The sequence below is a fragment of the Marmota flaviventris genome, chromosome 3 (assembly GCF_047511675.1).
Source record: "Marmota flaviventris isolate mMarFla1 chromosome 3, mMarFla1.hap1, whole genome shotgun sequence".
In the NCBI taxonomy this organism is placed as follows: domain Eukaryota; kingdom Metazoa; phylum Chordata; class Mammalia; order Rodentia; family Sciuridae; genus Marmota; species Marmota flaviventris.
This window is the reverse complement of record NC_092500.1, coordinates 100,912,380-100,930,812: the sequence shown is the minus strand read 5'-3', so window position 1 is coordinate 100,930,812 and position 18,433 is coordinate 100,912,380. Positions and strand designations below refer to the sequence as shown.

General features: G+C 37.1%; 2 protein-coding genes across 14 annotated transcripts in view; one reads left to right on the top strand and one right to left on the bottom strand.

Moving 5' to 3' along the window:
• The window catches only part of Slc20a2 (solute carrier family 20 member 2), a 101,358-nt gene extending 96,780 nt beyond the window's left edge, over nucleotides 1-4,578 (bottom strand). For 4 of the 10 annotated variants that reach the window (XM_071610159.1, XM_071610161.1, XM_071610164.1 and 1 more), the window contains exon 1: nucleotides 56-4,115. The gene's annotated coding sequence lies outside the window, so the exon portion shown is untranslated. Of the gene's footprint in view, nucleotides 1-55; nucleotides 4,116-4,331; nucleotides 4,374-4,426 lie in introns of those variants that run through there. The other 6 variants (XM_071610163.1, XM_071610166.1, XM_027939370.2 and 3 more) reach the window with 4 other exon arrangements.
• Nucleotides 4,498-18,094, top strand: Smim19 (small integral membrane protein 19). Of its 4 annotated transcripts, XM_027939363.2 has the most exons (6): nucleotides 4,498-4,589; nucleotides 7,999-8,075; nucleotides 8,549-8,686; nucleotides 10,327-10,448; nucleotides 13,105-13,193; nucleotides 14,751-18,094. In XM_027939363.2, exons 3-5 carry the CDS (start codon nucleotides 8,553-8,555, stop codon nucleotides 13,167-13,169), a joined length of 321 nt encoding a protein of 106 aa, XP_027795164.1. In that variant the 5' UTR covers nucleotides 4,498-4,589; nucleotides 7,999-8,075; nucleotides 8,549-8,552; the 3' UTR covers nucleotides 13,170-13,193; nucleotides 14,751-18,094. The 4 variants fall into 4 exon arrangements, with proteins under 4 accessions (XP_027795164.1, XP_027795162.1, XP_071466270.1 ...); XM_027939361.2 differs by lacking the exon at nucleotides 14,751-18,094 and having other exon boundaries at nucleotides 4,499-4,589; nucleotides 13,105-14,640; XM_071610169.1 differs by lacking the exons at nucleotides 4,498-4,589; nucleotides 14,751-18,094 and adding an exon at nucleotides 4,965-5,056 and having other exon boundaries at nucleotides 13,105-14,640.
• The last annotated feature ends 339 nt before the right edge of the window (nucleotides 18,095-18,433 follow it).

Here is an 18,433-nt window from a genome sequence, read left to right as displayed (position 1 = left end):
CAAATGACATAACATCCTTCCCAGTAGAAATGATTTATAGTACAGAGTACTATACCTGCAAAGTGTGTGTCCACCCTGGCTGCTAACCAGGTTTGTGGCCCATGCTTCATTCAAGGGCACTTCCTCCTCTGATTCCTGGACAGCGGTGGGGTGATGTGTGCACTTCCCTAACTGTGGAGTCATTTAGATTCAGTGATTGCTGATGCCCGATGTCCCCCAAATTATATTGTCAGTTCCAATAAAAGGAATATGCAATTGGACTTTCAGAGAATATAATTTTTTCTTCATCTTGCTGGGTTTTGTTTGCAGCCCTCATCTAATTGCACATGGCTTCCAACTGACTTTACTCCAGGCCTGTCACCAAATCAACAGCACAATTTTACATTTTTTTGCACCAAAAAAAAAAATATATATATTACATGGTTAGAAGTCTACTAACCAATAGTGTTCTCTATTATAGCTCAATACAAGCTGAAAGAGTTGATCAAAATTCCATGAAAGGACAAAGCAAATGGACAAAAAAGGAAACCATCAGTAACACCCACATCATGATAAATTATTAAGATTTTAAATCCAGTAAATGTTTAAAGAAAAAAAAAGGCAGTAAGATATCAAATGTTGCCTAGTATTATTTTATTTGGCATAAGTTTTTCAACACTACATTTCTAACAAAGTCATTGTCCTAGGTTCTGGTGAATCATTATTCTAGAATTCAATAGCTGTAAAGAATTCAATTCCTTACTCAGCTTTGAGATACAAAATTCTCTGCCTGTCTTTAGTCATTTCCACACACAGTGTTCCCTTGACCAATTCATCATCAACCTCTTCTATACGGAAAATTTAGCATTGTTTCTTCAGCCCAGAGGCAGCCCAGAGCCACTGCAATCTTTTACGCTACCTTGAAATTTTAAAAAGAGAATCTTTTACAGCTGCAAAATAGTGAAACTTTTAGATTTCCCTCTTTGACGTATAAAGTAAAACATTCCAGAGAAGCCATGAGAACTCTGAAGAGCCAAACTGCCTACTTATTACTTACATCATGATCTTGAGCTAGAAACAATTACTTTGCTGTGCCTCTGTCTCCTCATTTGAAAAACAGGGTCATGATTATACCTACTTCAAAGAATTGCTGTAAGATTCAAACAAATGAACATGTAAAGGGATTGGGGCAGTAGCTGGCACATTTTAAGCACTACATAAATGTTTGCTATTACTGCTTTATTTAGCTCCAAATTCTCATACTGCTTCATATGTGCATACAAGGTTTAGCCAACTAACAATGCCTATGCTTTTGAATATCTTTGATGTTTTCCCATGGTAACTAATATTCATTCAATAAGTACACACAAACCTACTCTCTCTATATATATTATACTGGATACCAAGGCAGTTCTCAAAAATGGGACTGTATAGATAAATACTCCTTGGCCTTGGGGAGCTTCTATTTTGGGTGAGGAAACAAACTATATGAAATACTTCCATAACAATACAACATCAAGTAAGATATTACATGCCAAAGAGTGTGGTATAAACAGATAACATTCAAAGAGCTCAAGGTGGGCTGCCGACTTGGCAGAAAAGGTAAGGCTGGAGAGGTCCTACAACAAAAGGTATGCAGGACCTTCACTAAAAGGAAGAGTATCCCAGTGTACTATTCTTACCAGAAATATTTAACTCGCATCCTGCATAAGTCAAGCTCTGTTCTAGGGCCTTGGGATAAGGCAATACGAAAGACAGAAAAAAAAATTATCTGCATTCTGGGAGCTTAAAGGGCACTCCATAGGAGAGCCAAGTTTTGCTCTGATTTGTTTTTTCTGGTGCTGGGAATGGCAACAAGAGCTTTACCACAGAGCTACATCCCCAGCCTGAGGCAAGTTTTGAAATGAGAAATGAGAAGGGTTTGTCTTCCTATCACAGGAAACACAGCATCACTTAAATGCCTTGTGGACAGGAGCCCATATTTTTACTAAGTCATTAAGACTTTCCAACAGTGACAAACATAAATGGTTGTTGTTAAGAATTCAGTAATTTTTCACATACTTTAATACACTATACTCTAAATCTGTTCCATTGTTTATAAAGCACACTAAGGACATATTCTCCATATTTCTTAATACAAATAACAAAAGAAATTTACAAACATATATAATTATTACCAGGATAGATTTTGTTAACAGTTCCTAAATTTTTCCCAAAGAAAGCCTCATAATGCTTTGCTTGTATACTTTTCTGCTTTAGAGTATTCCTTACCTCCATTTTTTCCCTTTATTTAACTTCATCTACCAGAGACATGCCCACAAATATCAAAGCTGGGATAGTGCCTATAGTAGCATGTGGTGGCAACAATCCCAAAGGTTAAGGATTCACTCCAAAAGAAAATATGTGCATCTTTTTCTTCTTAAATCAATCCATGGATGACAACTACCCATTCATTCCCTTCCCAAAGATAATGCCTTCAGTAAAGAACCCTGTTAGAAACACTGACTGACAAAGATTTCTCAGTCTTTTCCTCTTTCCAATGATGGACCACTAGAATCTTTTGATAAGAAGTTCCAATATGCTTTAATCACAAATACACACTTCTCCAACTCTCCAAACCTTCCAATAACATCTACTCTCACAATATGCAAACTGTTAGACCCCACTCTCATTCTCAGGATTTTGGAACTGTCATTCCTATAAAAATTATCAAAACTGCTAAAACTATTTAATTAAATCCAATCAAAACCTAATTTCTTAATGCACAAAGTACTAGCCTCAATAGTGAATGTTTAAGATAGTTAAAGGCAAGCTAAAAATCAGGCACATAAATCTTTCACAACTACCTACACTGCAGATTAATCTAAGTCCTAACATTATATGCCAAATGAAATTGTGCAAGACTCCAACAAAGTAATAGCCAGATCACTGTTTCTTTACTTTGGTATTGGAAAATTAGTCTTCAGGCTTCATTATGTCATTTGTTTACTCTTAATTAAGAATGCCACTTAGAAATTAGATGTGAAAAGAAGAGGCCATAAAGGCTTTCCTAAAATTTACCTTTTTTCCATGTCAGTGCATAGTCTGTTCATTGGGTGATATTATATAATAGGAACTTGGATTATAAGAGATGTGCTTTGGAAATTACTGAATACCCAAATAAAAGGATTAATTTCAGTCCTATGAATTTTTAAAGCCAATTTTTAAAAACACATTAATTTACTCTGATCCTTTTTATATTGCCAGCACTCTTATTTTACAAAAGTAGATATAAACCTCTCATGTACATATTTCACATATGGACACATTCTAATCAAACTCATGTATTCAAATATTTGGAGCAACCTATGCTTTTGTTTAAAAAAAAAATTATCCCTGAGATAAAGCATCTAGACCTCTTGGCTCAGTATGCAACACTGCCTATTATTGTTTCTCATTTTCCAATTTTATAGTCAAACTAAGTGGTTACAAACTAATAAATACTAATATAAATAAAGCTGTTATGCTATTGTACCAAGTAACAGTCTTAATCTTGTCAGAGGCGAGCTTAATTGTAGCAGAAGCTCCACAAAGGCCAGAAGAATATAACCTCTACAACCTCAACATAGTTTTGTACGAATTATAATTAGCAGTCAGCTGATCTGAAGAACTTGCTCAAAAACGACTTCAAGCACGTGGGCAAGTGGCCCTTTATTTTCAAGGCTGCACCAACCTCTGAAATCTGATCACTCCAATACTGATTCTGAAATTCTACATGAATTCATTGCCTGTCTCATGTTGGAAAACACGTTTTTCAAGTCACTACACCTTTTTCCCCCTAAATGCAGCAGTCATTTAAGCTAACAATCCTAACTCTACAGCATCCTGGCCACATCAAGTTTTTCAAACATTCCAACTGTCTCAGGCACGCACCGTTTACTATGATCTGGGTAAAAGGAAAGGTAGTGTGGATAGCACACGCTTCTTCTGAAAGAGTACACGTAAATATTAAAGTAACCCTACGGTCTCTTGGGGAAAAAGAAAACCTCCGAGTGCCCCATCTTAACCTCGGCTCCCTGGACAATGCACCTTGCCCCCTCCCACGCCCAGTCCCGCGGGGCGCCAAGGCTGGCGGAAAGCTGCGCGGAACTCCCGGTGATAACCCGTCCCTGCTACTTCCCGCCCGATTTTAGCGAAGGCGCGGCACAGCACACGACGACCAGATCCACGCGGACGAACAGGCGCGGAGCCCAAACCCACCGCCGCGGGGCCCTAGCGCCGGGCCGGGGCGCGCGGAGCTAGGGGCACTGAGGGAGGGGCCCGCGGGGCGCGGCAACGCCGCGGGGGTGGGAAGGGCGCTTGGCTCCACTCACGCGCCCGGGGGCGGCACCGGGGCCATCGCTGCGGATCTCGCCTTCAAAAACTGAAAAGGGGAAAGGCTTTAAAAAAAAAAAAAAAAAAAAAAGACCTGGCTCCTCGTTTCATCCGGAAACCGACAGGCCGGCAGGAAATGACGAAGGCAGAGGTCGTCCGGGTCCGCTCGGTAACCGGTCCCGCGCGCCCGCCGACTCCGGGGAGGAGAGCCCCGAGCGGAGCAGCGCCGGCCTCGTGCCGCCTCCAGAGCGAGCCGCGTGAGTGGCCCCGCGTCCCCGCGCTCCCGGTCCCGGCGGTCGCGTCACCGGCCCCGCCCTGCCGCGCCGCCCCGCCCCGCCCCGCCTGGCTGCGGCCGAGGGCAGCATCGCGCCCGCCGGGCTCCGAGCACCTGCCTCGCCCTGCTCGGGCCTGGGCGGAATAGGGGACTCTGATGCTCTGGGTTCCAGGAGCGCAGGCAGGAAAGATGAACAACCAGTCTGTAACGTCTCGTGGGGCGAGACGGCCCGGGGCAGCAGGGGTTTCGCAGGAGTGTTTTGAGATGGAATCTCTCGCAGCCTGCCCGCGAGCGGCGGAAACAGTAAAAAGATCCCGGGACATTCTGGAGGTCCCTGCCGGCGGCCCCCTTCTGGGATAGGATCTTTTTTTTTTTTGAACCCGCGGGACTTGATTTTCTTCCGCGAAGACCAGATCTCCTACGATCCAGGTCGCGGCTGGAAGAGTTCAGGTTTGGGCATCAGATGTGTTTGACAGCCCTATCCAGTGTGGCTTTGTGCAAGTTACATAACCGACCACCGCCACCTGTTACCACCCTAGTTTCCTATTCTGTAAAATGGAGCTTTAGTGCCTCCCTGTAGGGTTCTTGCGAAAATTAAATGTGGACTGCCCAGTACAGAAGGCATCAGATATTAATTATCTTCCTCCTGTAGGGGCGAAGGCCTATAAGCCTGCTTCCTTCTGCTTTCAGAACCCAAATCTTTAGTAAAAGATTTCTACTGTATTTATGCAGTGGATTTTGTTTGTAGAAACTGATTCTAATCTGAATGTCAAGCATTAAAAGAACAAGGTTCTAAGTGAGAAACAAAAATTATAACATTCTAGGCAGAATAAGTGAGGGTAGAACAACCTGGATATTGTATATGTCCAAAGTAAGGACTCTAATTTTAAAATTTATGATACAATCACTTGATCCCCAGAAAAGGTCTCAACGTTAAAACCAAGTCCTAGTTGTCATGTTTTGGGCAGCTTTATCTGGATATGCTTGTTTCCCTGGGACTTAATTCAGCTCTTCCTACGGAAATAGTTCAACCATTACATCACGGGATAAATGTGAAAAAAAGGTCAGTTTTCTCAAAAGAGCCCTGAATGGCACTCTAGGCACATGACAAGCTATGTTGGTAATCTTGCCCAAACATTAACTTACCAGGAATGAACCATTGAAATACCCCTAGGCATTTTACTTCAGATTCAGAGGAAGGCTGTGGTAGCATGCATTAATCACTCACAGGTGTATGTGTGTACACTTGGTCAGACTGAGCACGGTATGCTGGGAGGGGATGATCAAAGTTCAGACCACATGTGGGCCTTGGGTCTGTACTATGACTCTGAACTAGACCATTTCTTATTCCTGGCAGTCTTACAAAGCATACCATTGGTTATGATTGAGGACTGGGCAGGAAAGTCCTACCCTCAGTGCAAATCTTTCACAACTACACTAAAAATAACTCAAGTGCATGTCCCTGGAACCATGGAATAGTGTCATTGCATACCAATGATGTTGTACAATATGTGTTTTATAGTTCACAATAAAGTTTTACCATTCTGGGCCAGCAGTAATTAGAAATAGTCTTCTAAATATAATTAAGGGATTGCATATTTATAGCAAGAGGAAATCAAGCTTTGGGTAACAATATATCACTTACTGAGTGGCACAGGAACAGAATTTTGTAAAAGTTGAAACAAGAAATTAACCTGGTTTATTCAGGCATTAGAAAATAGGTAGGAGATACTCTCTCAGTTTGTCAGATAAAGAGCACCTGCAAAATGTCCTAGTAGCCACTGCTCTATTGTTCCCTGTTTTTCCCCCAGTTTGTTAATATCTTCCAATCCTGAAAGTTACCACCCTTGCTGAATAACTGTTTGGCCCTTCTGTGACCTCTCAAATCAGATACTTAAACTCATTTCTTTTTGCCTAACATGGTCATTGTTGTTATTTAAACATTTTGGCACCAACAATGGTTGAGATTCCATAAATTACAAAAACAATTATAGCATCTGGTCTTCCAGAAGTCTCCATCTCTAAAGTAGGCCAGTTACTTACTATAAATCATGTTAAATTCAAAGAACTTCTGGAGTTCAGTTTAGAGAATAAGAATTAAAAATGAGAATATGCCAGTACCCCTATATCATCCACTTTCAAAAGCAAATGAAAAGTTCATACTCATTAACATCTAGGAATTGTGTATAATCTAAAGTTTAATTAAGTAGTATTTCTATCTTATACCTATAAATTTGTTTAACATAAGTTCTGTTTTTATTGTTCAATAGCTAATTTTCACAAAACGAATTGAATGTTCATCAGACATCAGTAGATGTTTTAGAGAAATTACTTTGGCCCTCATTGTTGGGAGTTTAAATTAAATGACTTCACGAAATCCACTTTATTCTCAATGAATTACAGTATATCCCCAAACATCTGACAAAGGGTCAGAAGGGAGAAAACATGTCACCTATTTAAGAAGCAGACCTCTTCTGAAGTTTCATTCATTTTATATAGAAGCAAGAGAGAAGAAAGAAAACCAACTGTGCCCTCAGTACATAGTTATTCATTTTACTGAACCAAATATAGATTAATGAACATTTGGGTGACTTACAGGGTGGAAGAATTTCTGCAATGCCTTCATTGTTGTAGGCAGCCTCAAAAAAAAAAAAAAATTGCAAAACAATTTGGACATTCCAGATACTCTTTTTCTTGGTATTAAAAAATGGCTGGCTGTCTTATTCTTAGAAACTACAGTACAGTTATCACCTCTCATTTGTTCTGTTTTTCTCCTTTTTTATAGAGTGGCCAAAACAACACTTCTCGATTCCTTTCACATATTAGATCATTTTACTTAAATCCAACACAAGGGAGAAATATCCTCTTTAAGAAAAATTCAGTTAACTTCCCACATATAAGAAACCATTACTCTTTTACTTGAGATTTGATACACTTTCAATTACCACTCTTATTTTGTGTGGGAATGTCCAAAGAATGCATTCCCTTCAAAAGAAGTCACAGCTGTATAAATAGCAAAAAGTAACTTTTTATCCCATAGCTTCTTTAAGCCAAATTGGGCCTGAAGGACAAAAGTAGATAAACTCCAAACTTGCATTTTGGGACACATGTGGAAGAGCACTTTTCCTAGGCTGTTGTCAGGAGTGGGACAGCTCAGCATCGTAAGTGGGTTACTTGGCACTGTGTTTTAAAGTATTCTGTTGCTTTCATGTGGATGATGGTTACAATTTGGAAACTGTAATGACGTTTCAACTTACATTCTTTTAGTAATTTTTTTTTTTTTTTTTTTTTTAAGTACTGGGATGAACCTATTGGTTCTCTATCACTGAGCTAATCCTTTGCCCTCTTTATTTTATTTATTTATTTATTTATTTATTTTTATTTTGGTACAGGGACTTGCTCAGTTGCTCCGGCTGGCCTTGAACTTGCTATCCTCCTGCATCAGCCTCCCAAGTCACTAGGATTATAGGTAAGTGCCCCATGCCCAGCCACTTAGTAACAGGTTTTATCCTGCATTGTACCCTTTAGGTAGCAGCTGTAATGTTTCAAAATCAAGTAAGGAGAAATGTATTAGTTGCCTTAATCATCTAGTCAGGGAGTCAATAGACTTTTCCTTAAAGAGCCAGACCAAAAATATTTAGGCTTGTGGACTGTAAGACAAATTGAGGATAGTATATAGGTACTTGTAATCATTTAAAGTGTATCCATTTAGGGATGGGGCATACATTGCTTGGTGGCAGACAGTGTTCTTAGTATGTTTTGGTTTAATTCCTGACTTAGTATGGGTTTGATTCCTGACTCAAAAAATAAAAATAAATAAGTAATATATAGTAGAATTGCAAACTCATTCTTGTCTTGAGGGTTATACAAAAACAGATGATGGACTGGATTTAACCAGCAGGTCCTATGGACACCAACCCTATTTTCTTTTCTCTTTTATAGCCCCATGGCTGGAAGTTACGGAGTGATGGGTGATGATGGTTCTATTGATTACACTGTTCATGAAGCCTGGAATGAAGCCACCAATGTTTACTTGATAGTGATCCTTGTTAGCTTTGGTCTCTTCATGTATGCCAAGAGGTAAATCTGTTAGCATCTCAAAACAAATAAGAAACTGGACATTTGAAGATTTTGCGGGATTTTTGTTTTAAAAATTTGAATTGAATACATAAAAATAATTTCATCAGAATTTGTATTCCTCCTCTGACATATGCTATTGATTCTCTGGTCACAAGCATAGGTGACTGAGGTATTGCTTTGAAAACCCCATTGCTTTAAGAGGTGAAGATTTAAGTACAGCTCTTGACATCCAAGTCAGCTACTCTAAACTTTCATTTCTGTCACTTCTACTGTTGCCTAATTTTCATCATGAGCCTGGGTTCTTTGTCACTCTTTAATGAGCACATTTTTTGGCCCAAGTCCCTGAAATATAGAAACTGCTATGTATTCAGTAGATCTCTCTTTGCCCAGTTAAAGCTTTTCCTTGTTTCTTGTGCATGATACTCTCATGGCATTTTAAACAATATTTGTCTTGTCTGGTTACTGATCTCTTCATTTCACAAAAACTTCAGTCCCTCAGAACAAGGTACTTGTTTTTTACCTTTGGATCTTTTACCTTTATGTGTCACATAGTGTAAATCCTCAATAAATATTTCCTGCCTTAATTCCAGATGTCATAGCCTAATATAGCTGTCTTTTTTTATACTCCTTGGTGCTTTTTCCCTTAGAAGAGTAAAAATAAATAAACAAGGAGGAGGTTGGATTTAAGGAGGAAAAGCTGGGCTGTAGATATAGTTCAGTGGTAGAGCGCTTGCCTAGTGTACATAGGCCTTGTTCTCAATCTTCTGCACCTAAAAACAAAAACAAAAACAAAAGGAAAAGCAGTATTAATTCTGAGTAGTATCTCCTTATACCCACATGCTTCTGGTGTCCTCTACCAAGATAAAAAACAGAAGCCATTAAATAGTTCAAAATAATTAGTATTCCAGAGATTATTTATTTTTGGCCTGGGGATGGTTCAGAGCCCACACTTGCTCTCAGATAAATATGCTTATCCTTCCTGGCCATGTGGCTCTCCTGGAGCAGCTGGACTGTTGGCTGCTGGGACTGCAGGTGGTGGGTGGGAGAAGGCTCCACATGTCACCACTGATCTACTTGTAGGTAATAGTTTCCTCTAAAAAGAGCCATCACCTCCTCCCCACTTTTCTTTTAAAATCAGAGGCATACTGTTCCTGTTTTTAAAAAGTTGTCCTCACTAAGGCCATGTTATTATATTTAAGAAATATTTCAATTCATAATTTCACAACTTAAGTTCTGCTCACATTCAGTGTATTCTCCAATCCAGTAGTTCAACTTCATTTGGATGACATGAGAGGGAGAAAAATAAGGTGTTTTTTGTTGGTAGATTTTTTTTTCACATAATATTTGGCTTTTTTAGGAATTGAGAATCGCAATGGAGGCAATTTACTTTGTATAGTAAATGAATGTTTTTAGCATTTCTTTTCTCTTATAGCCACATAGCTGTACATGTACAGCTACAAGCTTTTTAATGAAAGAAAGAGTACATGAGCCAAAGAATCATATCCTAAAGACAAATTAGAATAGCATGGACTTATCCTTTAAGTCTTTTAATGCGGCATCTAATTACCAGGATCATGAGAATATTACAATCCTATAGACACTCGTACAAATCTCTTTTCTGCGCTGTTTTTGTATTTTAGGAATAAAAGGAAAATTATGAGGATATTCAGTGTGCCACCTACTGAAGAAACGTCAGAGCCCAACTTTTATGACACAATGAGCAAAATTCGCTTAAGACAACAGCTGGAAATGTATTCCATTTGTAAGTAGTTCTGTGTTGAACTGTATCCGCATGCATATTTAAATTTTCTGGAATTGAGTCCAAGGTTATGAACAATAGTTAGTATTAAAAACTTAGCACTTTTTTTCAGATGTTTAACATAGTTTCAGAAAAGGGACATTTTCTATGAAGCTACCAGACCTTTTGCTTGCACAGAGCACTTTCCAAGACCATGAGAATTGTCTTAGGGATGTTTTTACATGATCATATTTTTATAAATTTGGGGAAAAAAATTAAGATTCTAGCCATCATTTGAGCCTGCTCTCTCTTCTTCTAACTTTTTTTCCTTGGACTTCCTTTCATATGGAGTGGCATTGAAGTGGCCAAGAATATTTTGGGGATCTGGCTAAAAGGAATTTGAGTTGGAGATATATTAAGTTTGGTTTGAAGTATGTATTTATAGAGTTTGTAGTCACTTATATTATAATTACTGCAAGTCAAAGTAGTAAAGAGATGGCTTCTAGGAGGATGACATGTGACATCAGAGTGTTAGGTCAGGGGGTCATATCTCAAAGTTAATATGTCCTATATTACTGAGCACTGCAAATATGTAAGCAGCAGAGAATAACAAAGTTTAAAATGTATGGGCCCTTGAGCTGGGCATGGTGGTGCATGCCCATAACCCCAGCTACTAAGGAGGATCACACGTTTGAGGTCAGCCTAGGCAACTTAGTGGGACCCTATCTCAAAAAAGAAAAAAATGTATTGGTCCAGAGTGAATTGTACATGTAAACCATAACCTTTTATGCCTCCATTTAAAAGAATAAGGTATGATTTGCATGGTTAGTGAGAAAAGCAAGAAGTATATGATGCTACAGTTATAAAATCAAATGATCAGAACAGCCTTCTTTTTTAAAATGTCCATGTGATATAAATGCTCTGTATAATTATATAAGCATCAAGGGAGACATGGAAAGATGTACAACAGGTAATTGACATTTATTGCTTTGATGAGAGCTGTGTAGGTGTTAAGGAAAAAGGACTGGACAATTTTGAAGAGAAATGTTCACAGTAAAAACTGAAATGTGTGTGCACATGTGTTATCAGTACAAAATAAGAAACAAAACTTAATTTAACACAGCAGTATTATTCATAATAGCCAAAAGGTGGAAACAACTCAGATGTCCTTATCAGATGAGTAGAAAAGAAGAATATGCTACATATACACAATAGAATGTTGTTATGCTTTTAAAAGGAAGGCAGTTCTGACCCATGCTACAATATGGATGAAGCTTGAAGATGTTATGCTAAGTAAAATAAGCCAGTCACAAAAAGAACAGACACTATGTTCACTTACATGAGGAAAAAAAAAAAAGTAGAAAGGTGGTTGCCAGGGTGTGTAGAGAGCTTTTTTAAATGGGTGCAGAACTCAGTTTAGAATGATGAAGAGTTCTATGGATGGATGGTGGTGATGTTTGCACAACAGCATGAATGTTAATGCCACTGAATTGTGCATCTAAAAATGTTTAAAATATCAAATTTTATATTATATATATATTTTAAAGAAATCCTTTTAAAAATATTTTTTAAAATATAGAAAGTCAGAAGCTCTATGTAGAAAATTATAAGTAAAGAACTAAGTTTTCACTGATACTCAAAACAAGTTCTCTTGCGAGTAGTATACTGTAACATAGCAGGTACAATTATAAGCTCACTGTTCCATTTTTTTTCTTTTTTGATGTGAATGACATAAAATTTATGAGAATTCCTATTTGCAGAATATATTAGTTTTCTTTTGCTGCTGTAGCAAGTTACCACAAAATTAGTGATTTAAAATGATACAAATGCATTATCTATCAGTTTTGTAGGTTAGAAGTCATACAACAGTCTTGCTGGGCTGAAAGGAAAGTGTAGGCAGGTTTCCATTTTCCTGGAGGATCTAAGGGAAAATCTGTTGCCTAGCCCTTTCCAGCTCCTAAAGACTGCCTACATTCCTTGGTCGATGGCCCCATTCCTTCATTTTATAAGCCAAACACATTGCATCTGTCTGACTGTTCTTCCACACTTATATTTCCCTCTGTGAATCCAGGAAAGGTTCTCTGATTCTAAGGGCCCATGTGATTATACTGGGCCCAATAATCCAGGTTAATCTCCCCATCACCTCAGTTACATCTTCAAAGTCTCTTTTGTAACATAGTCACAGATTATGGGGATTAGAATGTGGATATTTTGGGGTGGCATTATTCAAGAATATATATGGTGTGGATTTGCATATTTAAGAATCCCAACATAATCATAATGGATCATTCTTATATTGATAACTTATGTTATCAGTCTTAGGCTTCTAAGTTAATGTATTCAAATTTCTTATAGTGCAGACAAAAGCATTATTATTAACTTAAGGTGGAAATAAAGGATAAGAAAGGAAATTGCAAATCATTAATAGCTTAATAAATATTTACCCTATATTTTAAAGATCTGAATAATCCTGATATGTAATAATAATAAACGTAAAAGTGGATTGAGCAATGTTGAGAATTCAGAAGATCAGAATGTGTAATGTTTCCTCTAAAGAATAAAATTGCCTAATTCTTAACTGTTTTTTTTTTTTTAACTGAGACTCATTACAACAATTTAATGATGTTAGGTAGTAATTATTTTGCATTTTTATTAATTTATCTTTTTCTTTTTTTAATAGCAAGGAAGTATGATCACCAGCAGCCACAAAACCAAACTGACAGTGTGCAGCTCTCATTGGAATGAGATCTCAGAAAACAAGCAACAGAAGTAATTGTTATTAAACAGTATAGTAGCAACTTCTGATTCTTTCCACTAAATCATAAATAGAATTTTAAAAAATTTCTGTCTGTATATACAAAATCATTTTATTTGTGATTTTTTCCCATCTTTTTTGTATTGTTTAGCTTTTTAAAATTGCTTCTCCTAGTCATTTGGTACACATTCATAGGACTCAAAAGGCCTGAACACACAGAGCCTATAAATACCCAGAAAGATACAGTTAACCAGAGATGGGGACTTTACCTTGCAGGGAATCTTTGATTTTTTTCAGGATACAGTCAGTGAGAAATAAATCTTTGGAAGTTAAATTTCTGGAGATTATGCCACCTTCATTATGATATTTTTCCAAAATAAAAAATCTAGTCAGTAGAATAAGTTCCTTTAAGATTTTCTAATTTAAGTGTAATATCAGTAATAGACTAACTTGTGTTCTCATTACTGTTAATGACTCTAATTAGAGATCTTTGCTTCTTCAGAACTTGTACACCTAGACCATCTTTTCTATTATGATGCATACCCATCCACTAATTTTAGAAATTTTTCATAACTGAATTTTACCCCTTAATTGTGTTCCAGGAGTTTTTGTTTATTTGTTTAGTTGTTGTTTTGGTTTGGAACATCATGGGCTTTCTTTAGGCCCTACTGGGGTCGTCTGTTGGAAAAATGGATACCTCTACATGGGTATTGGAAACTTCCTTTTCAGTCATATCATTATCACTTGTAGTGTTACTCTCTGGTTTCTTTGGCTTTTTTAGCATAATAACCTTTTCTGAAGATCCTCCTCTCTTGTTCCATTTTATACTATAGAATGAAATGTTTTTACCTAATTTTTCATATTTATTTAAATAAAACTTGTTGGAAATAGTGGTAGGGAAGTTCAACTGTTCAATTCTTACTCAAAGAATCAGTTTTGAATTAAAGCTATTAATTTTAAGAGCTAATAGTAACTTCAATTTTTATTTCCTTTTTATTGTGAAATTAAAGAATATAAGTTTAATATGAAAATTAAAGTTTAGACAAAATAAAACTAGGGTTATTGCATTTACTTTTAAATTTTGATTATATCATTCAAAAATGTATATATTGTACATAGTGCATTTTTGACCAAATGGAATAATTCTTTCTTAATTCACAAAAGAATCTGGATGTACCCCTATATAGAGAATTAAAAGGTGACTCAAGGATTATAAATGGTTTTAAATATGGGCTGGGGTAGCAGACAGGCAAAGGGACAATCTTAATTTTTGCTTTGCCTTAGGATAACCCCTGTTTGTTTTCATGAGCAGAAAATTTAGTCTGGGGAACAATCTAGGCAGATTACAGAATTAAGAATTTAATTGCGGCACAATCTGAGCAAATCATAAAAACTGGCTATCTCAGATGGTTTATAAATTAATGTCTACAAATAAATATAAATGTAAATCACACAATGAAATCAGTTGTTTTATTTGTGTCCAGTAGATACAGTCAAAAACTGGTAGATTGTTGAGCATCAAACCTTGGCAAGTGACAGAGGATGAATTCCTCCTCATTTTTTCCTTATAGCTAAGTGATGGGAATTGCACACACCCCACTGGCAGAAACAACAGCAAGTTGAGCTTTGAAGTTTCTTTCCTGCTTCAACAGCTGGGCTGGGAAAGGGTGGAAGCCCTGCAGCCACACTTCAAAGTAACACCAGCTGATTGCCCTGCTTCTGCCCTGCATCTACGGAGGATCCCATGGAACTATTTTTTTTGGAAGAAAAGTGGGATGACTAACAAACTAGTAACGAACACTTATGCTCTCCTTTTTCTTGTTTCTTCTTCTTTTTCTAATGCATTGGATATTTAGCAGTAAACATTGGTCAGCCTCTATTGGTGCACAGCTTGAGTGTGTTAAATAACTGGATGTTTAGTTGATGCCAGCCGGCTGCACTAAGGGAAGAAATTAGCTTCCAAAGGGCACAGATGTTTGCTATTGGCCTCACACTGTGTTGTTAGGTTGAGTTATTTATATGATTCACCAGAAAATCAAATGCAGGATTTATGGTAAAATTGTAATGTCCAAAATATTTTTTAAGTATTCAATAGAAATGAGATAAAGTAGTAGTAATAAAAATGAGTTTCAGATATTAAGATGATATAAGAATAAATTTAACCTGGAAAATATAATTAAGGAGTGGAAGAGACAAAAGAATATTGTATGGAACCAACTAATTCATTCAACCAGTGGTTATAGGGTTTATAGACAGGGTGTTGGTAATATACCATTCTCTCCTATTGTATATTCTATTTCAATAGCAGAAGTAGAATGCAAACATATGCCAGAAATCTATATGGAAAGAAGGTGGGCATTTGGCTTACCTCCAACCTATATGCAAAATAGGATCATAAAATAGGGACTTATGCTTAGTTTACTCCCCAATAAAGCCAGAGTCAAACTTAGACAAAACTGTAAAGCAGGAAACATTTCCCAGCCCTTCCCATTTGTCCCTCTTCATCCTTGTATAAACCTATGTGGGTAAGATAGATCTTGTACGAGAATTTAAGAGTGGTGAAGGAATTAAGCTGAGAACTAAGATTGGGTAGAACTCCACAGACTCCTGTAGCAGATGTGGAAACTTTCCTTGATTTCCTAACCCCAATGAAAAGAGTGGTGTTTAGCATTGGATTCTGTTATAACACATACCCTACATTTACTTTAATAATAGTAATAGTTTTTGAAAAACTATGTATGTAATGATGGTGGAATGTGATGATCATTATTATCCAAAGTATAGGTATGAAAACACGAATTGGTATGAATATACTATGTATGCAACCAGAGATAGGAAAAATTGTGCTATATATGTGTAGTAAGAACTAATGCATTCCTCTGTCATATATAAATTTAAGAAAAAACTATGTAGGTTAGAAATATTCCACCTTCTATGCTTCTATGTAGGAAGATGAGATAAGAGAGGCCATACACTGGCTAGGCTTATAGGTCCAGCCCCAATTTTTATATTGAAAGAGCACTTTATTTTTCACCTTTTAGGTTTGAGATACATACGGACATACAAACATATTTACTTATGTCTTTGCACTGGGGATTTGGTGCTGGGGATTGATTGTTGGGTCTTGTGCATACTAAGTAGGAGCTCTATCACTGAGCCACATCCCCAGTCCTATGAAAATACATTTTGACAAATTTCAGACTGGCTGAAGAAAGTTGGGGATTTTAAACTGCAACTAGTTTGATGTTGTTAAACTTAACTTTCAGAATAAGAAATCTGAATTTCTTGAAAAAAATACTCTATATAAACGTATTTATGAGAGAACAAATAAGTGGATGTTTTGTTATTTTTGTTGTTTTTTGGCTGGGGAGAGGGGTTACATATATCTCTTAGTAACACTTTTATTTTGAGGTTTAAAAATCAGGGCTAGGGGTTGCAGCTCAGTGGAAGAGCACTTTCCTGGCATGCACAAGGCCATTGTTTCAATTCCCAATGCTGCAAAAATAAATTAATTAAAATTCCCCCCCCCCAAAAAAAAAATTAGGCCCATTCATAGGTGACTACAATTTAATATAATTCTTATATCTGAAAGGATTTCTACCACCTGATGTTAACATGTTATCTAGCCCAAAATAAATGCTTAGTAAATACTTGTTGAAGTAACTAGTTAATTTACTTGAAAGAATTTGTAGAATTTATATTTTTTGTGTGTGTTTTTAAGAAATGTTTGTAGGTTGCTGTTTCTGTCAATGGCAGAGTAATTTTGTCAGGCTAACTCCTATAGAGTTCAGAACAAAATGTTTTAAAAACAACCCTTCGAAGGTAACAATAGGCAGATAAACCAGAAGGCAGTTGACCCTTGAAAGAAGGGGACTGTATTTGTCTGTACATGTCTTGAAGACATTTCCAGTGCACAGTTCAGGAGTATGCTAGAACTGAAGATGGAAGCTACCATCCTCCTGTTTTGAGGAATATGAGGACAGAGTTCAAGGCTTCTGAAGAGACTACAAAGTGAGGTGGACATTACAAAAAAAGTGAACCATAGAAAGAGAACTTCCAGGGCCACGTGTTGGTGTCATACACCGGTAATCCCAGTGGCTCAGGAGGCTGAGGAAGGAGGATTCCAAGTTTGAGGACAGCCTCAGCAACTAAGTAAGGTCCTAAGCAACTTATCAAGACTCTGTCTCAAAATAAAAAATAAAAAGGGGTTGGGGATGTGGCTCCATGGTTAAGCACCCTGAGTTCAATTTCTAGTACCGAAAAGAAAAAAGAAAGAAAGAGGACTTTGGCTAGTCTCAGAGTGATACATCTAGTGTTGCCGAGTCCTTGGCTAGTCCCTGAGTGATACATCTAGCTGGGAGACTCCGGAGTCTGGCAGAAAGCAAATAGCTAAATGACTGAAAGAACTGAGCAGTTTCCAGCCACTGCCCATCTTAGGAATTACAGTTTGATTCCTGCCAAATGAGTTCCCAGCTAGAACAAAAAATACACTTTCCAGGGGAAGGAAATAGAACCTAGAGACACCATATTGTTTACGATGTCCACAATAAGAAATTATAAGAATGGGAAGAACAAGAAAACAAGACCAGGGTTTTAAAAAAATAAATTAGAAAAAATGGTCAATATAAACTGACTTTTCAAAATGACTCAGACATTGAAGTCGTAGACATAGACTTTGCAGCTACTACAAATATGTTTAGTTAGGTTAAATACTTTCAGATAAATTACAATTGAAAGGATTTTTCAGCAGCAGATCTGCTACACAGAACTGCAAAAGGAATCTGTTTGGTCTAAAGAAAAATGACAGCAGACGGAAACACAATCTAAGCAAACTATAGGCATATGGGACCATATGGGACAAGACTGATGGAATAAGAGAGTCTTTTTTTTTTAAACTAAATAGGGATAAAAATCATATAGGAGTTTCTTACACTACTATAACTTTTCTATAAGCTTGAAATTATTTTTTAAAAGTCATAGAAATAAAGAACTTATAAATAAATTTCTTAGTAAATCAGGTTTTATTTTTCATATCATACCAATCATCACCAAAACTGAAAAACTGCCAAGGTATCTATATTAGTACATTTTCTGTTGCTATAACAAACTACCTATGGCTTGGAACTTTATAAAGAAAATAAAGGTATATTTAGCTTATAGTTTCAGAGGCTGAAAGTCAAAGATAGGGCCATCCTATCAATTCAGCCAGTGGTAAGGATTCCTTGGGTACATCATGTCATGCAAAGAAAAGAGA

What these genes read in the sequence shown, in the direction of transcription:
- Smim19 (XM_027939363.2), top strand. Translation starts at nt 8,553, where the DNA reads ATGGCTGGAAGTTACGGAGTGATGGGTGATGATGGTTCTATTGATTAC. An exon ending in CTCTTCATGTATGCCAAGAG is followed by an intron (nt 8,687 to 10,326) that starts GTAAATCTGTTA and finishes TTTGTATTTTAG; the next exon opens with GAATAAAAGGAAAATTATGA. An exon ending in GCTGGAAATGTATTCCATTT is followed by an intron (nt 10,449 to 13,104) that starts GTAAGTAGTTCT and finishes TTTTTTTAATAG; the next exon opens with CAAGGAAGTATGATCACCAG.